Source organism: Cuculus canorus, chromosome 12 (genome assembly GCF_017976375.1).
Source record: "Cuculus canorus isolate bCucCan1 chromosome 12, bCucCan1.pri, whole genome shotgun sequence".
NCBI lineage: Eukaryota > Metazoa > Chordata > Aves > Cuculiformes > Cuculidae > Cuculus > Cuculus canorus.
In genome coordinates, this window is record NC_071412.1 from 5,645,865 (window position 1) to 5,672,157 (window position 26,293).

Below are 26,293 nucleotides of genomic sequence, written 5' to 3' on the forward strand. Positions count from 1 at the left end.
TACTAGGCAGAACACGCCAACAAGAAAGAACGTATGGAGGATTGCTGCCTTTTGATGCTGAAAGCATTATGCCCTTGTCCTAAGAATCCTGCCACGCTGTGCGTATGAGCTCTTCCCAAGTTCTGTTTTTCAGCATTAGTTTTACTTCTTGCATATCTTCTGTCTCTGGTTGCCAGTTGTCAAAACTGTCCAGTCCTTGGCCTCTTGTTAATTATGCTTAATTCTGAAGCCCTCAAACTCCTGGGTCTCATTTGTCGTGCTAACGCGTGTATTACCTCTGTAATTTACACAATGTCTTGTCCTGGGAGGAAAACAGAGCCTTCATTGCCTTCTAGGAATACAGCAGTGGACAGGGAAACAGGCAGGTTTTCAGTTGGGAAAAGTACAACGTTGTCTTGTGTCACTCAGGTGACCTAATCAGTTATATTAATTTGAAAGTATAATCACTCTGTATAATAATCTGTTTTAGTTTCTTTTCTGTTGTGAGACTTTACAATTCCATTTCCTTTATTCTTTTTAACATAAAAGGAAAATTTACAAAGAAATGTTGCCAATACAGTTAGTAAAAACTGACTGTAATATAGCCGGCTTTTACTGTCAAGAAAAGAGGGAACAGGCCTTTTCTATTCAAGCTATTGCTTGGTACGTGGAAATATTAGGTAGGATCCTAGTGTCTGTTTCCAAACTGTGTCTCTGAAGAATGTGCTTTACCTCAGTTGGGCTTTGTATTTAATCATAGAATGGTTTGGGTCGGAAGGGACCTTAAAGCCCATCCAGTTCCAACCCATGGGCTGTGGGCAGGGACACCTCCCACCAGCCCAGGCTGCCCAAGGCCCATCCAAGCTGGCCTGGAACACCTCCAGGGATGGGGCAGCCACAGCTTCCCTGGGCAACCTGGGCCAGAGCCTCACCACCCTCAGCGTGAAGAAATTCCTCCTTAATGTCCAGTCTAAATCTGCCCCGCTCCAGTTTATACCCATTAATAATTGAGACACTTTTGTGTCATAAGTTTCATTTGTTGTAGAGGTTGGAGAATGCATTTGTAGTGGAAAGCATTAGCAAAGAGACCTTTGATTATTTCGCTTGAAAACTTTTCTCATCTATAGAGGGCTTCCTACCTGTATGCTGCTAAAATGCACTCTAACACGTTTAATTATATTTCTCTTAGCTAACAAATACTTTGGACCACTGGGGGAAAAGCAGTATTTCTTCATGAAGAGGCATTTCCTTTTTTTTTTTGTTTTTACATCTAGATGATGGAACACCTGGATTATACAGGAAATGAAGACAAAACAGCATCAGCCAGTGAACAGCTTGGAGGACAATAACACATAGGATCCTGCTTTCGAATAGTTATTCAAATTTTCTACAAATTAATTACAGTAAATTTGGTGAAGTTTTGCAATAGAGCATTTCCTACTCTGTGTAAAAGGGTTTTTTTACTCCTGCACCTATATTTTTATGGGAAATATTGTTAATAACATAAAACTAATCGAAATAGACTTGCATTTTTACAGCCAAACCATAGCTAGTACAACCGTGCCTTATTTCAATTTAAATAAAAGGATATTTTCTATGCAATTTTCCAAACGTGTTTTTATACAGTATATTTTTCTTGTGAAAAGTTTCCTGCCCATATCCGTTTGACGCATGAAATGTTTTCATAATTTTGATTAAGACTAGTCAAGTTTCATTAAAAAAAGTCCAGTACCCGTCATAGGATTTCTTTCCAGATTTTGAATGCAAAGATTGATAGCAACTAAAGAACAAAACTTTAGTTCCATTACTGCAAGAAATGGAATAAACAGCATGTATGTTCATTGTAAGTCATAAAATAAATGACAGGGCAAATACAGGTGGGGTTGTGAGCCCTCTGGCCCACAATTTCACGCCTTAATTGTGAAATCTGTTAAGCTTTGATGCAAGTCTCTGGATCAGACATATCGCAAACCATTTCCAGAAACATAAAAGCGGGGAGGTACTTGCATGGTGGTCCTGGAACCTTCGGTGCAGCTCCTGACAAACGAGACTGAAAAGCTGAAGAGTTTTTGCTTGAGAAGTGCTATTTGGAAGGGTGGGGTGAAAATTTACCTCTGGCCTGGTTCTTCTACTGCCCATTGAGAATAGGTCTCTGTTTGTCATTGGCTGTGGGTCAGATTAAAGGGATAGGAAGAAACAAGACCGATTTTTTTTTCTTTTTTTTTTTTTTTTTAGGCTTTTGCATCTACGCTGTACTTTTTGTAAAAAAAGAAAACAAGAATTTTTGATAATTCATTGCAACTGATAGGCAAAACAACAGATTTGATTAGTGCTGGTAGTGCCTTTTAGTTAAGGCCAGTGCATGTCTTTAACTTGTTTAATCTTCATTTGTTTTAGCTTTTAAAGACTTGGAGAAGAAGAAATAGTTTAAATCATTAGTTTGCATTTAGAAGTGTTTGAGTTTGTTTGACACTTTCTTTTTTTTTTAGGAAACTGCAAAATGAGGGGGATTAGGCATAGAAAATTTGTATAGCTGTCATGCTAACACTTTACACCAAAGAAAATTGGCGAAGGCAACAACAGGAAACCACTGAGATCACTTAGTGCTAATGTCAGGTAGTCATTAAAACATTTTTCCTATTCTTTAAATGAATGTCATTCCTATGATCAATACAAGGTCAAGAACCTGAGAGAAAACAACCGAATAAGCACCTGCTGGGCAGTGGCAATGCTGGCTTTCCTGCAATGCCTCACGTAAGTGCCTCAGTGTTAGTCTGAAGGTCAGCTCTAGACATTTACGGTTAGTTTGGGGCATGTAGGCTCAGGAAGTCTTGCCAGATTAGATCTAGTTTAGCTAGATTTACTTTGGAAGTATGCTAATTAAGACAATTGAAAATCCGTATTGGCAGTTAACAAAGGCTCACTGCAAATTCACTGCTTTACATAATTTATATCAGGTTTAAACTTTTGTTGGCAAGAGTCGGGAGCAGACAGACTTACAGCCCGAGTCCTGGTTGTTTTCACTGATCCGGGTAAGATAACCATTTTGTTTGCAACTTGCCTAAGAAAACAAATTACAGACAGTTTTCAGGTGTTAGTAGCTGTCCCTCTTGCCTTTCTGGACCTAAGCTGGAACTGACAGCCTCAGAATACAGGGATCTTGGGCACCAGCTTGAATTTTTATTTGAGTGGCACTTAATAATAAATTACAGCATACCTCCGTGTTCCAACAGCAGACTGAAAAGTTGTCTTCTGATGTGTCCTCATGGTCTTTGTTGAGCCCAGTATCTGCCAAAGTTAAATAATGGAGAAGAAGTTTCTGAAAATTTCTCAAAGAGATAAAGAAGTCATAGCTCATTCAAAGTCACACACTACTCAAAGCCCTCAGAAGCGTCAGAATCTATGTTATATGACTCCTTTTTCTCTTTGAAATCTTCTGCATTGAGGATTTATTAAATTTTCAGCTATAAATGGTAATGGAATTAGTGTAAACAAAGAAGACCTTTGGCAACGTAAGTGTATTCAGCAGCTGGCTGTGGAAACTCTGTCTTGTTCTGTGTTGAATTGTGCTCCGTGCCTGATCATGCCTGAGGTTTTACACACACGTGCTGCAGTTTAATGGGATGTAAACTAACTTTTTTTTTCCTTTGAAATGCTTAGGTGCTTTGTTTACAAGAATTAAGAATGGAGTTTAAAATTTTATATAAACAATAGGTTAGTATTGACTACTGAAGTGAGTTTTTTATAAGTTCAATAGAACTGATTGCAACACTTTTAGAGAATTTGAATGTTTTTAATATTAAATTTGGTTGGGCTAAACACTGTGTTAAAAGCCTTTTTAGCCATACTTTAATATAAAAATCTTACTACTTTTTTATTGTATGTTTACTGACAACAGTCCCCTTCCTTTATGACTCTTAAGTTATCACTTCAAGAATGTTATTAATAAATGTTACTTGGAAAAAGAAAAGGTTGAGTAATTGCTTTGTTCTTACCATGAATGTTCACGACAAAACAGTTAATGCTTCGTAATTCCAAGTAAATTAAAAATCAGTGATATGCCCCCATAAATACGTAGTTGCCTGGTTTGTAAATACCTGTGTGGTGGGCTTGGGGGATTGCTTTTTTTTACCTTTTTTCCTGCAAGGCCTGAGGGAGAGCTGATGTCTATGAATTGAGCTCCATCAATTCTGCTCCTGTAACTTGGCAAAAGCTTGTTGCACAGCTGCCAGTCCTGGGGTTCTGTGAACGTGTACCTGACAAACAGCAAGTTAGAAATCTAACACGTGTGAACTTCTTGATGGCAACAAGTTTACTTGCATTCAGCCTAGGAAGAGGTGCCACGGCGGTGTTGTTCAGCTGAATGTACTTAACCTTAGACATGAAGGGCAAGAAAAAGCCTAGCTTCAGTCTTGAAACCCAGGATGGATTGGAAATCTTGGCAGGGGAAAAAAAAAAAATCACTGACCTTGAATATGTTTGCTGTGTGATCCTTGAGCCATCCCCAGAACCCTGTGATAGTGTGTTTGCATTTAACATGTCTTTAAGTTTTTTTAAGCCTCTTCCGCTAGTACATGGGAGGCTCCTGTAGCATTGAGTCCCAGTAATTGAGTACTTCACTGGGAGAAAACTCTCCAAAATGCTCTTTGAATTGACTTATTTTTAAAAGTAGAGGAGTTGGGAAGAACAGACACAGCTGCAATCAGCAAACTTGGTTTTTACCATCTGTTCCTCGTGCATTCTGTTGTTATAGCTGGTACATTTGCGGTTTTTCTGAAGTGTCACATCTTGGAGGCTTTAAAGTTGCAAGCAGAAGAGAGGCATTTTCCTCTAAGGAAGAGGGTTACCTGTAATAGCTGTCAAGTGTTCGCCTGTTTAAATTGGCCCAATCTTTACCATACAATTCCATTTAGACATAAGAAAAACCTTTTCACTGGGAGTGTTGTCGAACACTGGAGCAGGCTGTCCAGAGAGGTTACGGAGTCTTCATCCCTGGAGATCCTCAAAATACAAGTGGACGCAGGCCTGGTAGCCTGGCCTGAGCGGCAAGGTCAGACTAGGCAGTCTGTAGAGGAGCATTCCAGCTCTGCTGCTCTAATATTAAGGCATTCTTCTGCTCACTTTCCAGCATGAATAATCTGCAATTTTTTTTCCTTCATGGAAAAAACTCAAACTTTTATCACTGTGACGTGGGTTTAATTTTCATTGGGAATAATTTCTACTAAGCTGTTAGATTAAGTATATTTAAAAGTTGCCTTTGGATTTGTAATGCTGAAGCACTGTTTTATTTTCAAGCAGCCTATATAGCACATTTTACTGTGTGAAGGATTTATCTTTCTAGTTTTTGAGGACAGGAAGAGAGCAACTCAGATTGTTACCCCTTTTGTCAGAAGAGAGGGATCAAAGTTCAAAGTTTTGTGTTCTTGAGAGAAGCTGATGATGGAGGCTCAGGTATCTCTGGAATTCCTCTTATTTAAAAAGAATGCACAAGATCCGGTTTCCTTGAACATAGCATCAAATAGCTGAGAATAGGGTTTGGGTTTTTTTTTGCTTGCAGCTGAAAGGCCTTTTAACCAAGAAAGTGTTTAGATCAAAGAGCCCCCTTTCAGCTTTTTCTTAGGAGGTGCTCACATGTATTTGCTGTCTATTTTTCTGTTCCCTTTCCTTGCTCAGCAGCTGCTTGCCTCCTTTCTTTTCTCCTCTTTCTTATCTGGGGCAATACCAGCATGTTCTGAAGTGTCTTTGCACATTGCTTTCTCTTGGCCAATAATATGTGCCTCTGTTCCAGTGGGGAGACCAGCATTTATGAGGATTTTCAATCTTTTGGACTCTTAAAATAAATGCAGCTGTCATACCCACCAGCTCAATACACCAGTAACAGTAATTTCAAAGCTTATTTTCTGCACATCCTTATCTGTGTTACAGTCCTGCTGACTTTCAGGGGTTGCACTATCGCAGGGGGGTTGGAACTAGAAGATCTTTAAGGTCCCTTCCAACCCAAACTATTCTATGATTCAAATGTTGGCGCCACAGGCTGGCTCAAATTTGAAAAACAAAAAAAGTAAAGGAAATTTTTTACAGTTCTGTCAGAGGCCAAAATGCACTCGTGCTGTGGCCCTCTCTGTGTATTGCAGAAAGGCTACCAGAATAGGTAACTTCTGTGTTGTACCCACTGGGGAACACAAGGAAGTATAACAGGTAATGGTATATTTAAAAGCTCGACATTAACTCAGTTACTTTAGTATCAAGCTTTGTTGTAATGTGTCCCTATCAAAGCTATGAGAAAAGTGGGGTCCTTTTAGTCAATGTTACTTTTAAAAGGTGGGGAAATGGCTTCATCCTTCTGGACTTGAGGTAACTTAACTGCAGAAAACTAGCAAACAGGTATTTCTCTGGTAGCTGATTCTAGAAGTAAAATTTAAAAGCAAATTTACATGATAGTAACAACGGAGAAAAGAGCAAATGCCCGTCCATTGGTACCTTTCTTCTCTCAGAAATGGAACAGCAAGCCTCTGCAGGACATCAGTGACACTTTCATCGTGGTCATTGTCAAGTAAGAATTTAAAGTTGGTCAATTAAGATCAGTCCTGTAGAGGCTGACCTAAAATTTTACCTTTTGATTATGAGATACCCTGAATTTAAAAAGTAAAATAAAAAATTCAAGGAACAGAGTTAGGATACCTTGAACCTGTCCTCGATTCCTAAAATTCAGGTAGTGGTTGGATTGCCGCCCTGTTCTTGCAAAGCAATTTTAGACTGTCACGCTGCTCTGCTGTTGCCTGCTGCGGAGAAGCGGCTCCTTTGGCTGCTGCCACTTTCCCCTGCTGGTTTGGGCAGGCATAGAAGGAGATGCTGCACCTCTGCCTCTTGCTCATGGAGCGTCTCCATGCAAAGGTCACCTCACCACTGGTTCACTATGCACCAGCTCAGCTGCTAACAGACCAAAACTCAAAACCAAGAACTTGGGAGCCCAAAGATTGCAGCAGGAGCAATTTTCAGCGAACAGCTTTTGAAATGCTATAGAACTTACAGGGTAGAAAGTTCAGAAGGAGCAAAAATGACATAAAATCCGTTTAGTTATTTTTTTAAAGGCAGGCAGTGATAAAATCTTGCAGAGGGTCATCACTACACTGTAAATGTCCTTCCAGGCTTCCTGGCACCTGCAGGTTTTACACGGGTCCATGAAGACACTGGGAGGCACACTCTGGGCAGTGTCTTGCAAGACTTTGTGCTGGTTGAACTCTCAAACCCTGTTTCTGAGCGGTAAGTAATGTATCATATTCCCAAATCCGGGATATGCTTAAGTTATATTTTAGATGATGGGTTGGGTAATGTATCTTTTTGTACACTGACAGAGCATGTCCAAGGCAAAATCACGCATTCAGAATTAGACTCAATCAGCTCATTAACTTAAATATCCCTTCCTATTAATATGAAGTATTAATATGAAGTATGAGCTGCCGATTCTAAAACTGGAGAACCCACAATCTCATTTGCGTAATTTGGCTGTGACAAGTCATACTGCAAAGCCAAACTTGAGCGACTGGTTCTGCACTGTGCTTGGCGCTTTAGGTCACCGGGCCCTTTGCACTGCCATCAGAAAGCCCATGCTGCAATCCTCTCCTGATGGTGGTGGTGATTTGCCAGTCCCAGGAAAATGGGAAAGCATTGAAAAACTGCAAAGCCTCACCTATCTTTCTCTGCATCTGCATTGCAAAGTAAATGGCTGACTTAATAAGTGAAATGCTGCTCCAGCCCCGGAGTTCACAGGCAAAATGCAGTGAGAACAGCTTTGTGCTTTTGTGATGGGTCTGATGGTTTGAGGGGAGCTGGACTGCACAGGTGGCCTTAAGGTGACACCAAGTCAGCGCTGTCATCTCTAAAGGCAAGCTACCTCTGTGTTCCCTTGTTAGAATTACTTCATACAGTAAGATGTCTATGCTATTTTGCCTATTTTAATACACGAGCAGTTTTGTTACTTCAGATACACACGTTGCTTGCCAGAGTGGAGTCTAAATCAGCTACAGGGCATAATTTGTTTTCTGACTATTAAATATGCAAAATTAACTTTTTGTATATTATTTTCCTCCAGGTATATCTTGAATTTACCCTACATTTTGTGACCTATTTCTTGAGCATACAGCTCAGGCACTTGTTTCCTTTGAGGGAATCCTTCTCTTCTCAGCTGTTAAAGCTAACCCAGTGCTCAGACTACTTTTTGGGTTTGAAAAAACGTTGGTATAGTGCAAAAATATTACCAAGATTTTAGGACCTTTTCAATGAAGATATGTAACTCTTGAGCATACCACATATAAAAAAAAGTAACCAACATTTCTAAACAGTTTAGAAACCATGAAATTAGACATTTTTTTTGAGTTTTATTTTCCCTAACCATCAATGGAAACAAGCCGTCTCCATTTTGCTTAGATTTCCTAAGTGCTGTGATTAACAACAATCAGCCGTTTCTACTTCATCCCATTTTGAAATAGCATGTTTTGAATTGCTGAGAACTTGCGTGTTTGTAATCTTATTGGGTGCACTATCTGAGAGGTATTGGGCAAAATATTTTCACAGAAACTCAGCAATTTCAGCACTAGAAAAACCCTTCACAAACAGTGGAGAGGATTTGTAGATCCCAGTAACTTGTGCCATCCTACACTTTTTTGTTTCACTTGATAAATTTTAGGTTTTCATGTTGAAAAAATACGTACCTTTAGCATTCAGGAGTAGCAGTCAGAATGTGAACGGGCGAGTTACCACTTTAGCAATAGCTAGGCAGCTGATTCGCCAAGATAGATCAGAAACAAGCAAACCTGTGGCAAAGAAATAAAAAAGGGTTTGGGGGAGTTCACCCTTGTGAAAAGAATAAGAGAAGTGAACCAATAAAACCTCTTTTCTGCCGAAGGTGAGGGACAAAAATGGTTTCTACAGAGAATCTGTTTGACCTTGAGTAGGATATTAACTCGATCTCCTTATCAGTTGGCATTTGAATCTGATTTAACTATATGAACTCCAGCACGGATTTGCAACAACTTTAAAAGAACAGCTGCAGAACAGCAGAGCGTATCTGTGGTCAAATTTTTTAGAAAGTCAAACCCAAAAAAGTCAAAAAAGTCAAAACCAGATTACTTTTATTCAAGGGTGATTCCTCTTTTCATTTCCCATAAAGAGGAAAGCGGTATTTTAATTTTTTTCTTTCCCTGCATGAGTCAGTATTTCATTTACATGAGGGTGAACGAGCGATCGAGCAGCCTCATCCTGGCTACTGGACATTGCAATATTGAGATAAGGGCTTCCTTAGGGAGGTTTCTTATAATCCTTTAGCACTTATTGCAGTGAAATCAAGTTACAGCTGGTTTAATGCAGCGTAAAACCTATCAAAGCTGACATCACAAAATTTACTAGTTCTGGTGGTGATTACACAACAAATAATCACTCGCAATAAAATGCCAGTGACAGACTGATAGTTTGCTTTGAGATATAAAAATGAGATACAGGAACCACATAGCCAAAGGAGTTTTGTTGAAACCAGTTATATTCTACTTTAGATAACAAAGCTTGCTTCAGGTTAAAGGTTCTTAAATGCAGTACGGTATAAAATAATGCTCCAAATATTTCCTTTTAATTCACAGCCAACAGATGTTGATTTGGAAGAAGATATCAGAGGAATTTTGACCTGACTGCTGGTGGGGTTGGAAGGTAACACTTGGGGTGACAGGTAGCAAATGTTTATCCTACTGCATGGCCTTCTAAGGCTGAGGTATAGTGATGAAAACAAGACTTAGCATCTGAATGTACAAGAATTCACTCTTTTTGGATGACTAATGTAGGGTCAAATGATGTCATGTTCCTTATGCCACGTGGCATCACTCCCAGGTCACATGGATGTGTTGCACGGTGGTGTGTCCTGCACCCCCTTCACAACGCTCTGAGAGCTGACGCTCCCCCAGACCGAGCGAGGCAGAGAGGATGTTGATGACTCATTTTTCCTTCATTTTCTTCACAAGCTGTTCCAGTGAAACAATGTGCTGTCTCTCCATCTAAGCTTATCACAAATAGTTGAACTCTCAAATAATTTGATGTCAATCTCTTCGCAGTTTTGCAGGATCAACAGGAAAAAAAAAGGCATGGAAAATTCCTTACCTCAGGCATGTTCTCCTGAAGCAATAGCTTGTACCAGAGAAGTCTCATGCCCAGGCTGGCCTCCCGCTACTTTTTCCAAATTCCCTTACTCATTCTAGCTTTGGATTTACAAATACTAAACTTAGAGGCAAACATGATAACCATGAGAATCAAGTCAGTATCACCCAAACATTGATGTGAGATGAGATGAAGGACCTAGTCATAGAAGAGATTGCTCATTACTCCATGCGGGATGTGAGGAGGTTTAGATTAATTAATTAGAAAGGGAAAAAGGAAGGGAGGCAGCAGGAATATGGTAGTTTGTCAGAAATGCTTTATAGTGTTAGGAATCAGAAATCCCCCATTTTCTCTGCTTTCCTTTGGAAAGTTTTTGAACCATCTCCAGAAAATCTCTCTGGGCTTCCCCTGCTCCTTCTGTTTCTGCTAATTCAGCCAAGAATTAGCACTGGCACATGGGAATCCGGATGGGAACAGGCTTGGAATATCTCCTGCTGGAAGAGAGTGAATTTAGCTTATTAGTTGTGAGATCTTGTACTTAGAAATAATTCAAGTTTTCCCTGGAAACACCTAATTTCTATGGAAATGAAGAGTTCTAGGAACCTACTTTTCATACCTATGTAAGATAGAACGAATTCTTCTGAAGTTAACTAAAACCAAGCATTACGAGATTCCCTGCAGCTGAGGAACTCCCCACAGCAGTGGCCTAGAATGGAGCAGAATGCCCGCAGTTCTGTGGGTCTTATCAAATTCTCACCAATTGGTTACGTAAGTGGGTTCAGCTCCCAGAAATTGCTGTGAGACTTGCCCTGCTGAATGGCTGCTAATGCAAAGGCTTTTTCTACAATTCAGTTTAAATGAGCAGCTGCTAATTCTGCTGCTTTTTTTGTAAGCCTGGTTTGATTTTTGATCATCTCGTTCTAATGATCAGAGTGGGACTAGAAAATGTAGTGGGGTACGGAGCCCCAGACTCTAAAGAGTGTTTCTGTCACGCCGAGGCGCACCAGTTTTGGGCTCTGAGTGTGCTCACCCTGTGTTGAACAAACCGATGGTTCAGGTGTGAGCACACACTCGCACATCTGTCAGCCTAGCCTGACACTATGTGGAGTTCGTGCTGGCTTTTTGCAGAAGGGGAGACGGATGATACCTGGTTCAATGAACTGTCACAGCGGCGCAGACATATGATAAGGTCTGACAATGAAAATCAAAGTTTTCAAATTGATTTGAATGTTCTGGTTGAGTTTATACAAAATTACCACTCTTGTATGGCTACAGTATTCTAGAAATTGTACCAGGACCTTTGAGCCAGATTTAACTCACTTTTGAACCAGGTTTTCATTGCAAAGGAAGCACTGAGCTGTCTAACTCCCTATGTCTTCATAAAAATTAATGGCGTAACAGTAATATTAGTCATACATTTTGGAGGTTTTTTCTAGGAAATCTTAATTTTTCATATTTAAAGAGCATCAATAATTTGAGCCAAACTTAATTAATCATTTTTTCTTCCCTTAGAAATGTAGTTTATTCTAGGATACAGTTGCAAAAGATAAATACTAAAATGTGTAGCGGGGATTATGGATGAGGCTTTTTATTAGCAATATTGATTCTCAAGTTTTGCTGACAAATGAAGTCATGGTTCCTGCCCTGGGCAGTTCCTAATGTAAACTGGAAAGAGAGTTGATTAAAGTGGAAGAAATGCATCCTCCTTTCTGTCTCCGAAATGAACCTTCCTCCCGTTCTGCTCAGGCCATTACAAAACTGACACAGTGCTCGTGGTGACACTTCCATCCATGACCATGGCCAGCAAAAAAAGCTCAAACAACCCCGCTGTTCCTTGTGATGTAGTTTAAGTGGTGGATAACACAGGGTCACTTTCTCGAGGCACAGCTCCCTGTGACTTCCCAAAGCCTGGCACACTGGTGGGCGGCCGAGGGGACACGTTGTTGATGGGGAAATGGAGATCCAAGCCCCAGAGTCTCGTGAAGCCGTGCAGCCCAGTGCCAAGGGTGGAATTTTTTACAGCGAGATGGAGGCTCTCGGGGTCTGAACCACGCGTTTCCAGTCAGGCTGGAAGCTGTCCCAGAAAACACTTCAGGTGGCAATACACTTAACCTGAAAAATGTATCTTTTTGTTTAACAGATATTTATTTCACTTGGAATTCCTCATTCCCTTTAACCATGTTTATATATTTGCATGCTATGTTTATTTGCTGAGACAAGTAACGTTAGTTCTGGTTTTTAAAGGCAAACTGACAGTAAAATCAGCACTGGCACATGGGAATCCATGTGGGAACAGGCTTGGGATTTCTCCTGCAGTAATGATACAAGAAGTATTATTACTTTATGCAAGTGTTGTTTGATGATTCATAAAGCAGATATCAGGAGTTTTTCAGGGAACAGAGGCTCTATTGTTTTCAAGTAGCTGAGGCACGAGACTTGGGGAAGTTATCGTATGTTGCATGAGTGGCATAAAGAAATAGGGAGGAAAAAAGAGATTAATAATGGTGCTAGAAGGGAACACTTGTGGAAAAAGAGGATATAGGCAGGATACAGGGGAAGGGGCCAAGGCTGGAGCCCCTTACCACAGAAAGTCTGGGTATAGCCAGGAGAAAATCAGTGTGCTTACTGTAAAAAGGAAGGGCATTGGAAGTGGGAATGACCTCTTTTGAGTTAAGGTATCCTTCTGAATCCCCTCTTCTCTGTAGAACAGGATTAAAGGAGACCAGAGGAATTTTCTGCAGAACCTCCGGTTAAAATCAAGCTGAGGAAAGAGGAAATTGAATTTCTGGTGGACACCAGGGCTGCATATTCTGTATTGAATACTTTGAAAGTATAATAATATATCGTTATGCAAGTATCATTATCATAGAATCACTAAGTTGGAAAAGACCTGTTAGATCAAGTCCAACCATTTCTATCTGCTACTAAACCATGTCCCTGAGCGCCTCATCTACCCATCTTTTAAACATCCCCAGGGAAGGTGACTCAACCACCTCCCTGGGCAGCCTCTGCCAGTGCCCGATGACCCTTTCTGTGAAAAATTCCTTCCTCATATCCAGCCTGAACCTTCCCTGGTGCAGCTTGAGGCCATTCCCCCTTGTCCTGTCCCCTGTCACTTGGGAGAAGAGCCCAGCTCCCTCCTCTCTACAACCTCCTTTCAGGTAGTTGTAGAGAACAATGAGGTCTCCTCTCAGCCTCCTCTTCTCAAGGCTAAACAACTCCAGGTCCCTCATCTGCTCCTGGTATGACTTGTTCTCCAGCCCCCTCACCAGCTTCATTGCTCTTCTCTGGACACGCTCCAAAATGCTGGCAAATAAGACTTTCAAAGACTTGCTTTGGAGGTTTAGAAAGCAAGCATCCTTTACCAGGGCTGGGCAAAACGAGGCAGTGATACCCATCAATCCCCATCAATCGTGTGCAGCAAAACAGGAGTTGTGGACAGAATAGAATCATAGAATGGTTTGGGTTGTAAGGGATCTTTAAGATCATCCAGTTCCACCCCCTGCCATGGGCAGGGACACCTCCCACCAGCCCAGGCTGCCCAAGGCCCATCCAAGCTGGCCTGGAACACCTCCAGGGATGGGGCAGCCACAGCTTCCCTGGGCAACCTGGGCCAGCGCCTCACCACCCTCAGCGTGAAGAAATTCCACCTTACGTCTACTCTCAATCTGCTCCTCTCCAGTTTATCCCCATTGCCCCTCGTCCTGTCCCTACAAGCTGTCCCCGCCTTTCTCTCGCTGCACAGACTGATTCCCGCATGTTGCCGGGTGGATAAGGGACGCTCGCTTTCCAGCCCTCCAAAACGAGTGTCACATACGTTTTATTAGACGACATTCTCAGAGCTCATTTCATTTCAACCGGGAAATGCCTAATTTTCCGCTTTTAGCGCTCCCCTAGCCACTGCCCGCTCCCCCGGGCGTCACTCCGGTCGCCCCTCGCCACGCTGAGGCGACGCGGGGGCGCGCGCGGACACAGCCCTCATTTCCTCCCCCCAAAGCTGAGGGGACGCGGGGGCGCACGAGAACGCAGCCCTCGCTTCCTCCCCCCAATGCTGAGGGGACGCGGGGGCGCGCATGGGCCCATTGCAGCCCTTATTGCCCCCCCCCCCCGGTCAATTCGCACCCCCTCCCCGCACTGACGGGACGCGTGGGCGCGCACGGGCGCGCAGCCGCAGCCCCCTTGCCCCCGCCGACCCCGCCCCCCCGCGCCCCCTCCTCCCCCGGGGGCGGTGCGCGCTGACGCGGCAGCGCCGCTGCTTCCCCCGCCGGCCGAGTCGCACAATTATGAGAAAGAGCCGCCGGGCCGAGGCCGCCGCCAGCGCCGGGTCCCCGTGCGGAGTTGAGGCGGCGCCGTCCTCCTCCTCTTCGCCCCGCTCGTTCCTTCGTCCCCGGAGCGCCGTCCTCCTCGTCGCTCGGCTTCTCCGCCTCCGGCCCTGCGCTGCCGCCGAGCCCAGCCCCGATAGATGGAGACTGGCCCCGCCGCCGCCGAACCGCGAGCGGGACCTGCCCGGCGCGAGGAGACCCGGAGGCGGCGCCGAGACCCCGCGCGGCTCTGAGGAGGATGGTGAGGGCGGCGGAGCCGGGACGGACCTGCCCCGGCCGGTGGACGCGGGTAGCGGCTGCTCCATGCCCCCCCCTTCCCCCTTCCCCCGCGCGGGCGGAGGCGCCGGGCGCGCTGTCAGCCCGGCCGGAAACGGCGCCGCGGGCGCGTGGAGCCCCCGCCACAGCGGGGCGGGCAGAGACCCCCCCCGAGCGCCTCCGCGCGACGCCCCCCCCCCCCCCCCCGCTCCTCCTGGTCCTAGCGCCCCCCCCTCCCGCTGCGCCTCCGCTCGTGCCGCCTCCCCCAAACTCTCCCTGGTCCTAGCGCCCCCGCTTTCCCCCGAGCGCCTCAGAGCGCGGAGCCCCACTGAGCGCCCCCTGCGCCTCCGCGCGCCGCCCCCCCCCAGCCCCGAGCGCCTCAGGTCCTGGCGCCCCCCACCCTACCCCGCCCCCCACCATCCTCCCCGGAGCGCCTCTGGCCCAGCGGCCGCCCTCCCCTCCGGTCCCCCCAAGTGCCCCCGGGGCTGCCGCCCCCCTCCCGCCGCGCCTCGGAGCGAGAGACCGGCGCTGCCTGGAAACCCGACCGTTCCTTTAGCGGAGCGCTGGCGTCGTCCTGGTGCTCTGATACCAGCGTTCATGGGATCGTTGGGAAAGACCTTTGAGATTATCGAGTTCAGGCTACCTGTCTACTGCTAAATCATATCCCTAAGCCTTCATCCGACCTTCCAGTACCTGAAGGGGCTACGAGAAAGCTGGAGAGGGGCTCTTCACAAAGGCTTGTAGAGATAAGGCGGGACGCAATGGGTATAAACTGGAGAGGGGCAGATTTAGACTGGACATAAGGAAGAATTTCTTCACTGTGAGGGCAGTGAGGCGCTGGCACAGGTTGCCCAGGGAAGCTGTGTCTGCCCCATCCCTGGAGGTGTTCCAGGCCAGGTTAGATGGGCCTTGGGCAGCCTGGGCTGGTGGGAGGTGTCCCTGCCCATGGAAGGGGGGTTGGAACTGGATGATCTTTGAGATCCCTTCCAACCCAGACTATTCTATGATTCTGTGATCCACCTGTCTTAAATCTCTCCAGGGACAGATTTCCTGCACAGCTGTTTCAGTGCCTGAGAGCCCTTTTTGTCAAGAAATTTTTTCTCATGTCCAATCTGAACTTCCCCTGGCACAACTTGAGGCCATTCTCTCCCATCCTACCACCCATCAACTGGGAGAAGAGACCAGCACCCATGTCGCTATGACCTGCTTTTCAGGCAGTTGTGGTGACAAGGTCTCCCCTCAGCTGCATTTCTTCTTGATGCAGCTGTCTTTCCGTTCTTAACTTTCTCCCTATTTCATTTTGTTTTCGATTTCTACACATTGTCACATATAAGGGAGCATGTAAACCCTTACAAAGAGGTGTGTGAGCTTCTACAAAGAAAACTTTTAATTCCAGCTCCTTTGTTTTCTGGCTGCTAATCAGTTCTGTGAGCTTATTCCTTACTTGGTATTTACAGAATTTAGACGTCACATCAAGTGCTTTCAAGTAATTTTAAAAGTCGAAGTGTGGAGTGTAAATCCTTGGATTTCACTAGTCTGCTTAAGCTTCTGTTCAGATGCTTTATTTCATTTTAAATAAAGATGGCTTATTTTACAGTGTATTGTTCAAAACTGCAGGGATTCGTACTTGTGCATCTTCATTTCTGACTGTATCTGTGAACTGTGTTGAAATGTGAGCTTTTTCTAGAATCTGCAAATCCAGCATTCTTCTGGGAAGAGGCTGAAAGCACAGCCTTCTGTTCTGACTTGAAAGAGTAGCTGGCATCCCTTACGTCTGTGGCACCTGCTCTTCTCAACCTGGGTGGTTACTTTTCTGGGTTTTTTTTTGAGGTGGAGTGTTCGTTTGGTTTTAGTTCTGGTTTGGTTGGCACTGCTGCAGTCTAGGAATGTGCAGATTGGTTTTAACTGTTATAGATTTATACACTGATTGTGGCTCAGCAGTTTGTCAGGCAATGTAACATGTTTGCAATGTTTTACACTTACTGTGTGTTTATGAATATTTTGAAGCCACTGTTTAACAGGTGTTTTGCCTAAGTTCAATTTAGGATGTTTTATGCAAGTTCACTTTGCTAAAATTTCCCTGCTACTCTGTGACTATTTAGCAGTTTTGAAGAATGGCTGGACAGTGTCCAATGTTAAATCAGGAATTATTCTAAAGAGTTGAGTTGTTCAGTGTGGCAATTCTGGGAGTTCAGTCTTTTTTTTCAATGTGTCTGTGTGGGTGAGATAAGTGTCTGCTAGATCATCCTTCATACCTTCTGGTATAAGGACATTCTTGACTTTGCTGTCTAGAATAGGGGAGAAAAGACATTTGTGCATGTGAAACTGCTTAGGCTAATTTGGGAGTGGTTTTTTTTCTGCTTCCTTGCTTGAGCTCAGGAGTGGAAGGATAATTTTCACTTGTGCAAAGGCACCTTGAAACATCACCTTTCATTTAACAGTTATCTCACTTATCTTTAAATATACTCTATCACATGTCTGCTTCCCTCTGTGGATTATTTTGGAGAAAGGTATTCTATTGTGTTTTAAACTTTCACTTCTTTTCTTGTCCTTCAAGGCTTAGAGTAACTGTAGCCTTACCTTTGGTCTTATCACATCAGCCTGGCTTTCTCTGCTCGGCTGGGGGTAGGCTGCAGCATCTGAACTCCTCTTTTTCTCTGAGTTATCTTTACCGCTTGCTGTGCTTCCTTTTCCTGGAAGCTTTGCACCAACACCCAAACTTTTCCTGCTTCTCTTTCATGTCCCTTCATGAGGTGCAGTTCTATTAACTGTTCACTCCTTGCGGACAGTCATGCCAGATGAATATTTCCTAAATTAGTGAATATTGTTTTGACCTTAATGGATGCTGACACAATAGGGTTTGGCCATATTTTTTTGTTGATTTTACTCCAGTAACATTGCAAATAAATCTCTAAGAGGACTTATCAAAAAGTGCGTGATACTTTTATAGTCTACAGTTTGTGTGCTTGACAGCATTTTCCATAGCAGGTTTTGCTTTCTTTCCCAGAAAGACCCTGATTAGCCTAATTAGGGGCTTAATATGTTGTTATACTAACAGTGACACTTGTATAAACTTCTGGTATTGTCAGCATATTGTCTGAAACATGCCCAAGTTCCAGTCTTCAAAGACTTGGGGTTGAATCTTGAAATTGTGGCTTATGCTTTGGAAAATCGAGACAATGAAGTGATACTTCTTGTGCCAATATACTTAACCTGAAAAATGTATCTTTTTTTTTTTTTAAAAGGATATTTATTTGTTTTGGAATTCCTGTTTTCCTTTAACCGTGTCTACTTTGGCTGCTATATTTGCATGTCATGTTAATTTGCTGAGACAAGTAACATTAGTTCTGTGGTTTTGTCTCCACTTTTTTGAAGGCACACTGACAGTAAAGTCAATGTGTGCATTTTCCAGAACTGAGGTTTTGTCTTTCAGGTTGTGTTTCTTGTTTCTAATGTGAATGATTCTGTCTTGGTGCATTTTAGCTTCACTGGTTAAAATTCTGGCAGCCGGCTTTTCAGTAGATAAATTACTGAATAATCTCACTATGTGTAATGTATTTGGATAAGATACTTACATGATTACTAAAGATCATGTCACTTCTTGCCTCTGATACTGACAAGTAGCTGTGGCCTCTGACAAATAAGACTATATGCTTCATTATTTCTGCAAAAAGTAGTCAGTGATACTGACTTGACAGCTGCTAAAACTTGAATGAAGTTTGTTGCGTGCTTTCTTCATGTTCCCTGGTCTGAAACCCTTTTTTCTTCTGTATTGGATTATCTGCAATCTTGTTATTTTCCTTTATTTGATTTAATCTCATCTCTTCTGCTCACAAAATGAAAATGTGCAGGTAATGGTGTCATGTTAATATATTGTTAAACAACCTATACCAGAACCAGTCTACCTAATCCTAGGTTTCTGTTGTTTTACTAGTTTAAGCTTAGCTTTTCTTTGCTTGCATTGTATATAGATTTGTACATCAAGTAATAGAAAGCTAATCTAACAGAAGAACAAAAAAGTTAACACCCAAAACCTTTATATTGGCAAGCCTTGCTTTCTGCCCTGGCTCAGCACAGGATGAGCTGGGCATTGGTGCTGCTGCGCAGGAGAGGCAGTAGGATGCGCAAGAGGTTGACTTGTCTTTTTGGTACCATCCGGTAGCATCTAACTGGATGGGACCACAGACCTCAGCAGACCGTTGAAGGCCAGTTGCCATCACAGTTGTTGCACTGATGGAGGGAACGCTATTTCTTTGAGGACTGGTGAAGGGTTTTTTTCAGCCTTCTTTACATCCTATATTTTGCTTAGCATGTAAACTGCACATGAGTTGTTTTAAAGCAGGGGCGTGAGCCACTTTCTTTAACTACCAGGTTTGCTGGAACCACAATGCAGCTGCAGCTTGGGTTTGTTTTTCTCTCCAGCCACTGTAATTCTTTCATGGAAGTAGAATGACGCAGGTTGTCTACTTGCTGTTAGGTGAGCAGAAGTTTCTTACCCCTCTGTTAAGGCCAGCGAACTTCTGATGGACAATAAAACATAAACAACAAGAGAGATAAATAACATTATCCTTAACTGTATCATTTTTATTTTTCCCCCCTCTAGAATTGGGTGATAAGTGTTTTACAGGGAGACAAACAATAGTATTGCTGATTGTGGTGCTGATAGTTCCAAAAAGCTGCCTTATGAAAGCACAAGAATATTTAAATGTGCAAATGGGGTGACAGCACATGGTATGAGGATGTTGTAGGAATAGCCTGTAAGATCAATGTAGTGTTTGATTGCCAAGGAGAGTTTAAAGGATCGTAACAAACTGACAGCACATTAGAGCAGATTGAACTTGGTTCATAAATTATGCAATTGTCTTTCCCCTAACTATTATTATAAATTATTTTTATTATTTTATTATTATAAAAGCAAATTTCAGATCTTACTGAGACTTGAAATAAACTCTAATTTGGGGAATCTGAGTTTTTTCAAAAAAAAAAGTTCTAAAAGTTGCATCAAAGTTACACATTATTTAATACTTACATTGTTAAGAGCAATATAACTTTTTTTCACAAAGCGTCTACAAACACTGTTTGAATGCTATCTCTGGCAAATGTGCAGCTGCTGAGTTGGTGTATCTCAACCCATCCTCATTTCATTTTGTATCAGCTGAAGGAGGATGGCATGTGTGCTGGCTCCATGTGTGATACGTGTGCTAGCACATCTGTTGGTTTTCTACAGCTGCAAAAATGGAATTTCGCAGGCTGATTCAGTGATAAAGTTGGTGCTTTGTCATGTGTAGTTTGATGACTAATGTTTTCGTATGATCCAACTTCAGAAACAGCTATTGTAAACCCTCTGCAAAGCTTTGTTGCTACTTCAGCTTCAACCTGTTCAGTAAGATCATTAATTCACGTTCTGATACAGTCCAATGTGATGTGTTTATTTTGTTTCAATGTACATCCTGTGTTTTGCAAGGAGCATGCACTTGGCTGATACACAGTTCCAAAGAGTATAGGTGCATGTGTACATATGGCTTGTCTATGCCTGAAAAGTACGCAGGTGTGAATCTTATCAATGTCTAGACTTACTGCTAGTAATTTTGATAGCAACAATTTGGAGAGGCCTCTGTCTGAGTTAGAGAGCTTTGGAGCTGTTTCAGGGTCCGTGGCAGCCTGGTCAAAGTTTCTGCTTCCTTGTGATGGATCCCAAAGCCTGGTGTGAATGATTCCAGGTGCTATTGGTTTCTGGTTTTAGTTGTTTTGTTCTAATTAAAGGAGTTTTTTTTTTTTTAAAAAAAAAAAAGCTTCAGGTGCTGAGAATTGGCATATTTCTATTAAGTTCTGATTTGCTGTTTTTTTTCTTAAGTATATTTTTGCTGTGGTATGGTAATGCATTCCTCCTTGAGAATAAGTTCTCAGTTACAGCTCTAAATTAATTTAATCTAGGTGTTCAGTTTTTCAGCATAGTGTAACTCTGTAATCCTCAAAGCCTGGGAAAGTGTTACAGCTCAGTCAGTCTTGACACAATGGATGTTGCAACTGAAAACCAGTCTTTGTTCTGTGCATTGTTCCCACTTACCTCTACCCAAAGAGTTACTTATTTTCTTAATCTTATCTACTCGATTCTTGTCACCTTTGCTAAGAGAAACGATTGTTTTCACTTTGTAGACCCCTGGCTTGTGCTGCTGGAATTTTGCAAGTTGTCCCTGGCTGGTGGCTCTTATCGTAATTCCTGCAAAGTTTTTCTCCTGATATTGTGAAGTGTTAATTGTTTTTTGTGAAATGCAGACTTGACAAACTGGACTTAAAATATTGAATTTAAAATTAGTAAATAAGTAAATAAACATTTATGCCTGCTGCAAATGACTGTAATTTCACAAGCACTTATTGCCAAAAAAGTTTTAGATGCAAGAACTTTTAGAAGTAGTGTTACTTAACAGTCTGGGACTTAGCACTATTACTCGCTTAGTTGACAGTATAATTCCCAAGATTGACCTGGCGTGCTTGAGATGTGGATGTGTGCGTTGCAGGGTAATAATCTTAGATACGGGGCAAGGTTGATGTTCAAGTCCATAGCATCTTTACTGGCCACTCCCAAATCTGCCAAAACTCTTCTTAAAGGTGTGGTTGTAATCCAGTCTGATTACATCTAAGCTGGCTGTCACCCTTCCACTTGTCCCTTTGTGCTTCCCTCTCTGCTCAGTCACTGTTTCGGGAATCTGAAGTGAATAAACATTGAATCACCTCCTTTTTCTCCTGAGGTTTAATTACCTTGTTGATCATTTCCCTGAATTTGCTCTCCATGTGACTACATAAATGCTGCTGCCAGTATGAGAGGGTGGGATCATGTGCAGAGGCTTAGGAAAATGGGATTGTGACACCCCAGACTTGACATGAGCTGTGAAGCTGGTTTGGATGCTTGCTCTGAGGTGCTTGAGAGTTGACTAGGGCCATTGTATTAGTAAGCATTCGATTACTCTATCACCTGCTTTACAGGGGTGTTTTCTAAGTCTCACAGCCTTGTGTGCAGGCATGGATGGAGCTGCGCCATCACAAGTCAGGTTCTGTAACCTCTTCAAAGTATAAACAAAATTGCATTGGAGACCTTTCTAGTTGTACTGGAGGCATAGTAGCTATGTATGAATACTTTTGTATCTAAATTCCTGCTTACAGAGGATGTTTTTCTTGACCTCGTTTTCTGAATACCTGCTACCAGATATAAGTTAACTTTTTTTACCAGAATAGGCGGTGTGCTGTAGTCTGTCTTTGGGAACTGAGCTGCATCAAGATGAGTTTGACCTCTTCCATCAAGTTATTTCTGTTGGCATTTCTGTTGTTCCGCTGCTGGTAACTTGTCTCTCATAATAAAATATTGCTAGTTTTTTTTTCTCCATATTCTTAACATGCTGCTTATTTGCTTTTCAGTGTTATTCCCATTCCTGTTTAACCTTCTCGAGAGGTTGAACCTGTTCTTTTAGGGTAGGAGAGAGCAAAGCTGCATTCTACTGACATATCTGATAGAGCTCAGCACAGCAGCCATGTGGCCAGGTTCAAATACGGTCGTGCTCATGTACAGCGTAGTTAAAATTGCACAGATATTGGCTTTGTTTAGGAAACCTGATGCCATTTACTTGTTTGTGGCTAGAACCAGGCTGAAAAAGCTCAAGTCCCTTTCAAAGCCTGTCCTTGTGGCTGCTACTGTGGTGCAACTATTTAGTCAGGCATAGCTTCAGTCACCTGAATAGGTTAAATTATGCATGTGCTTAAGTGACACATGATTGGAGCCTAAAAATACCAGTTGTGTAATTACAGAACTGTTAATCAACTTTCTCTTCAATTATAAAAATCAGTTAATCTACAAGAGTAGGTGCAGTTAATGATGTTTTAAATGTCAGAGTCTTACCAGTTTCTCCTGTGTTCCCTGGCTGCAGTATTATCTAAACTGTGGTTTGCAGAGTTCTGTTAAATGGAATAAAACTTCAACTGAAGGCATTAAAGAGTGCATGGCTGAGAATGATCTTCTGGCCAAAAAGTTTGAGAGTGAGTGATCTTGAAGGAATTCCTGCTCATGGTAGTAATCTTGCACTAGGGAGAGGGTAGTGAATCACCGATACCATAACCAACAAATATCCTAGACAACTTTCTAGGAACCTAACATTGCCTGGTGTTGCAATGCCTCTGGGTGCAGAACTAGTTGGAAGAGGCTCACTCCTCCTGATTTCACAAGTTATGGTTTACTGACTCCTTAATTGTACTGGTGAAAACATTCACAGGGTTCTGCTGCAGACTTGACCGTGGGGCAGCCCTGGGAGCACTTGTCTTGGCCTGTGTGAGGGGCAGTAAGCAAAGAGGTTGGGGCAGACGTTAACTTAATAAATTGGCATTAATTGGCTTTGCTGCCAGAGGTGTTGAAAAGCAGAAATATCCCCTTAACTAACCTCTTAACTAACCTTTGTCCTTTGCGACTTCAGAAATGCTCTTGATAAGGATTTTTGCTCTTGCCTTGTTAATCAGTTGGTCTGCTTTATTCTTGTTTTCTTTTGTAAAACTGTTATGCAGAACAACCCGTTTTAAGTTTCAAGCTGTAGAAAAAGCTCAATTTGTATGCAGTTTTCCAAATAAATCCTACCTCTGTAGGTAGAGCTTGAGGAGTCTTTGCTGTTAAATTCTCTGTGATTGTTTCAAATGCACTGGTGAAACAATGTGGCCTTGTTGTGTTGCTTATATAGGGAAAGAGAGGGAAGAAAATGGTCCTCATATTTGTCCTGGATTGGGCTGTCAGCTACTGTTACAGGTGACCGTTCTGCAGTGATGAGGGCTGCTAACAAATGAGTCATTGTTTGGATGCATCATCTAGTTGTGCTTGGTGTTTTGTAGCCCAGGAGAGAAATATTTGGTATTAGTATAATCATAGTACTTAGCCAAACAACATGATACAATAAACTTTGGGCTGCCCTGTCTTCCTGGTGTAGAAAAATGCAAGACTGAAGCTTTTCTGCCTTGAGAAAAATCCTGTTTTCAGGTTCTAGAAGAATGTTTGCTGGTCACATGCGTGTAGACAGTCTGCAGAGTACAGGTAGACTTTGCAGGGAAGGGGAGGATTGTTCACAGACGTTAATTAGGCAGTGAGTCCCTAGGCTTGCTCAGTGGAGTCTGAGGGGCATTTAGAGCAACTCTTTTCTCTCTGCAGAGAGGAAAAGAATAGCACAGCTAAGATAAGGTTAGTCTTTTTGACTGTTCTCTTGGGTGTCATTACTTGGCTTTTTCAGGAGTTTTCTGACAGATTTAAAGAGCTTGCATGTAGGACAAGAAGAGTATTTTGTAATTAATGTATTATGAGTTAGTTGGGTTTTAATTATACCATGAATTAGGGAAAAATGTCTTCAGTGCCAGATGAAAATGGATGCTATTCTCACACCCAGGGTATCTGCTCATGTGAAATGTGACCTTAGGCAATATGTTCTTACTTCATTGGCAGCTCTCCGAGAAATAAAGAAATATCATCTTAGATTCCTTTCCTTCCTGAACATGAGGATACAGGTGCTTAAAAAGAATGCCTTTTTGTGTGTCAGCTCTTTAGTCTTTTCCTGGATGCCTACAGTAAGTGTGCTTTGGGGGATTATTTTCATGTACCTTGACAGTATGCTTAGATCAGCTCAGCTGTTTTGCTAACCCAGAATCTTGCTGCTACCAAAGGGGATGTCCTACTTCCCTTCTTCCCACCCTGATTATGGCAGTGTTGTCCTTTCCTGTGCCTTAGTTTTCTACCCGGTTTGCAAATGAATTGGTCCCTTCTGACATCAAAGCTACCTGCTCTTTTTTTCATGGAAATAATGTTATGCCCCTTTAGGGAGCTCAACTGACTCCCCAAAGGGCTAGTGCACAGCTGCTGGTGGGAGGGAAGTAGCAGGAGGGCAGAGTAGTAACTTGCTCAGCTTGTCTTCTCTGATTGCACCCTCACTGTATAATTTGAAGAATTGCATCTGTTAAGGCAAATATTTCCCCTGTGTATCTTGGCTTTACTCTTGCCAGGACCTCCGCCTCCTTACTGTTGTCTTTTGTTTCTCTAGAATGACTGTCTGTCTGCACTCCTTTGCTTCAGTAGGACAAAGTGGAGCTCAAGGTGCAAGTCCAGTACAGCTTAGGCAGGCTGTTGTGCCACATAGTACTCGGGTTTGGTAAGCTTACAAAATGCAGAGGGTTAACTAGTTTTTCACGGAATTCGGTTCTATGGATAACCTGCAATTCTGCATCAACGTTTGGTAGGAGGGCTAAAAAGCCGTAGTTCCTTCGACCTGCTTAAGTAAGTTATAGCACTGTGCAGTAAACAAAAATAAAGAAATAATATTGAGACAGTGAATTGTACATCCTAGGGAACTACCTGAATTGCTTCATTATGCTTTTTGTTAATGAACAGTCATTTGGAACGTATCTCTTTAATGTTTCAGATTTTCTTTTCTTGAGTTGATCTTTCCTTTATCAAATATATTTGACTTTCCCTGCTAGAGCGAAAGGAAATTTTTGTCCCCACAGGGTATTCTGATTGATAGTTGATATTGTCCAGCTTGATGAATCGGAGTATTTCAAGTCCATACAAATGTTGGGTAAGAGTTTTGTGCTTCTGATTGCAGATATGAATACTCAGGTTGAGGATGCAAACTTGCTGTGGCAACCCTGTAAACCTAGGATAAGAGAAACACCGAAAGACATTCTTCTGTTTCCTCCTACATTAGAGCTAGCTGCTAAATTGGTAGTTGGGCATTAGGATATCTGTGCTCGTATCTTTGTTAGCAGTGCTGTGTGCACATGAAGGACGATGTGATGGGAGGCTTTGTAGTGCTTTTGGTAAGTGATGCACTTAAATGGTCCATCAGTGTAAAAAGAATATTTCAGCAGTCAGTATCAGGTTGTGATGGAGAGCTCAAATTTTATGTAAGACTAGCTGCATGAGAAATCAACCAAATAAGACACAATAGCTCATGCAACTGATAATTCCCCTCAAAACCAGAGGGTTTAAATTTTTAAAAGTGCATTGGATATTATTTCAGACAGTAATTACCTGCTTTCACATTTGCCTAAATAAACCCAGTTAAGTTACTTCTTTGCACTTTTCTGGAGTAAACAAACTACTAAATAGTTTTAGTGGGGAACTTTATCTTCTGATAGGAGTTTAGGTATATGGTTGTCTCTAGAATGCTGTCAGGCTGCTTATGTCCCGAGATGAGGCATGTGTTCTTGAGTAACTGCAAACCTTGATAACTGTGATAGGAGAGCCAGTTCTCTGTCATGACAGGCAACGGCAGTGTGACTGAATCCAGAAGCACTTTCTTAGTAAGCTGAATTAAAAAATGCTGAAGTGTTTGTAATTCTACAAAAAGTGAACTACACTATAGCAAATCCTTGTTTTGGCTTGTTTTTCTCCCAGCACATCCTACTGTCTTCATCCTGTTCTAACCTCTCAGGATCTTGGGTCACTGTAGGGTGTTGACCAAAATGTTCACTTCCCCTACTATAGTCAGCAAATACTGGCATATTGGCAGGCACGTGTGTACAGGCAAGGAGAGTGTCAAGACCAGGAGCTAAGACCATGTACCCCATCACACCTCTAG

General features: G+C 42.6%; 2 protein-coding genes across 6 annotated transcripts in view; both read left to right on the forward strand.

Moving 5' to 3' along the window:
- The window catches only part of SPPL2A (signal peptide peptidase like 2A), a 28,649-nt gene extending 24,771 nt beyond the window's left edge, over nucleotides 1–3,878 (forward strand). For 2 of the 4 annotated variants that reach the window (XM_054077369.1, XM_054077371.1), the window contains one exon: nucleotides 1,254–3,878. In XM_054077369.1, coding sequence (XP_053933344.1) covers nucleotides 1,254–1,285 — 32 coding nt within the window. In that variant the 3' untranslated portion in view covers nucleotides 1,286–3,878. The remainder of the gene's footprint in view (nucleotides 1–1,253) is intronic. The other 2 variants (XM_054077368.1, XM_054077370.1) reach the window with 2 other exon arrangements.
- Nucleotides 3,879–14,549: 10,671 nt separating this feature from the next.
- TRPM7 (transient receptor potential cation channel subfamily M member 7) overlaps nucleotides 14,550–26,293 on the forward strand; it is a 57,803-nt gene continuing 46,059 nt past the window's right edge. For both annotated transcript variants that reach the window (XR_008451824.1, XM_054077396.1), the window contains exon 1: nucleotides 14,550–14,682. Coding sequence is in view for 1 of the 2 variants with exons in the window: in XM_054077396.1 (XP_053933371.1) it covers nucleotides 14,680–14,682 (3 nt within the window). In the remaining variant the exon portion in view is untranslated. The remainder of the gene's footprint in view (nucleotides 14,683–26,293) is intronic.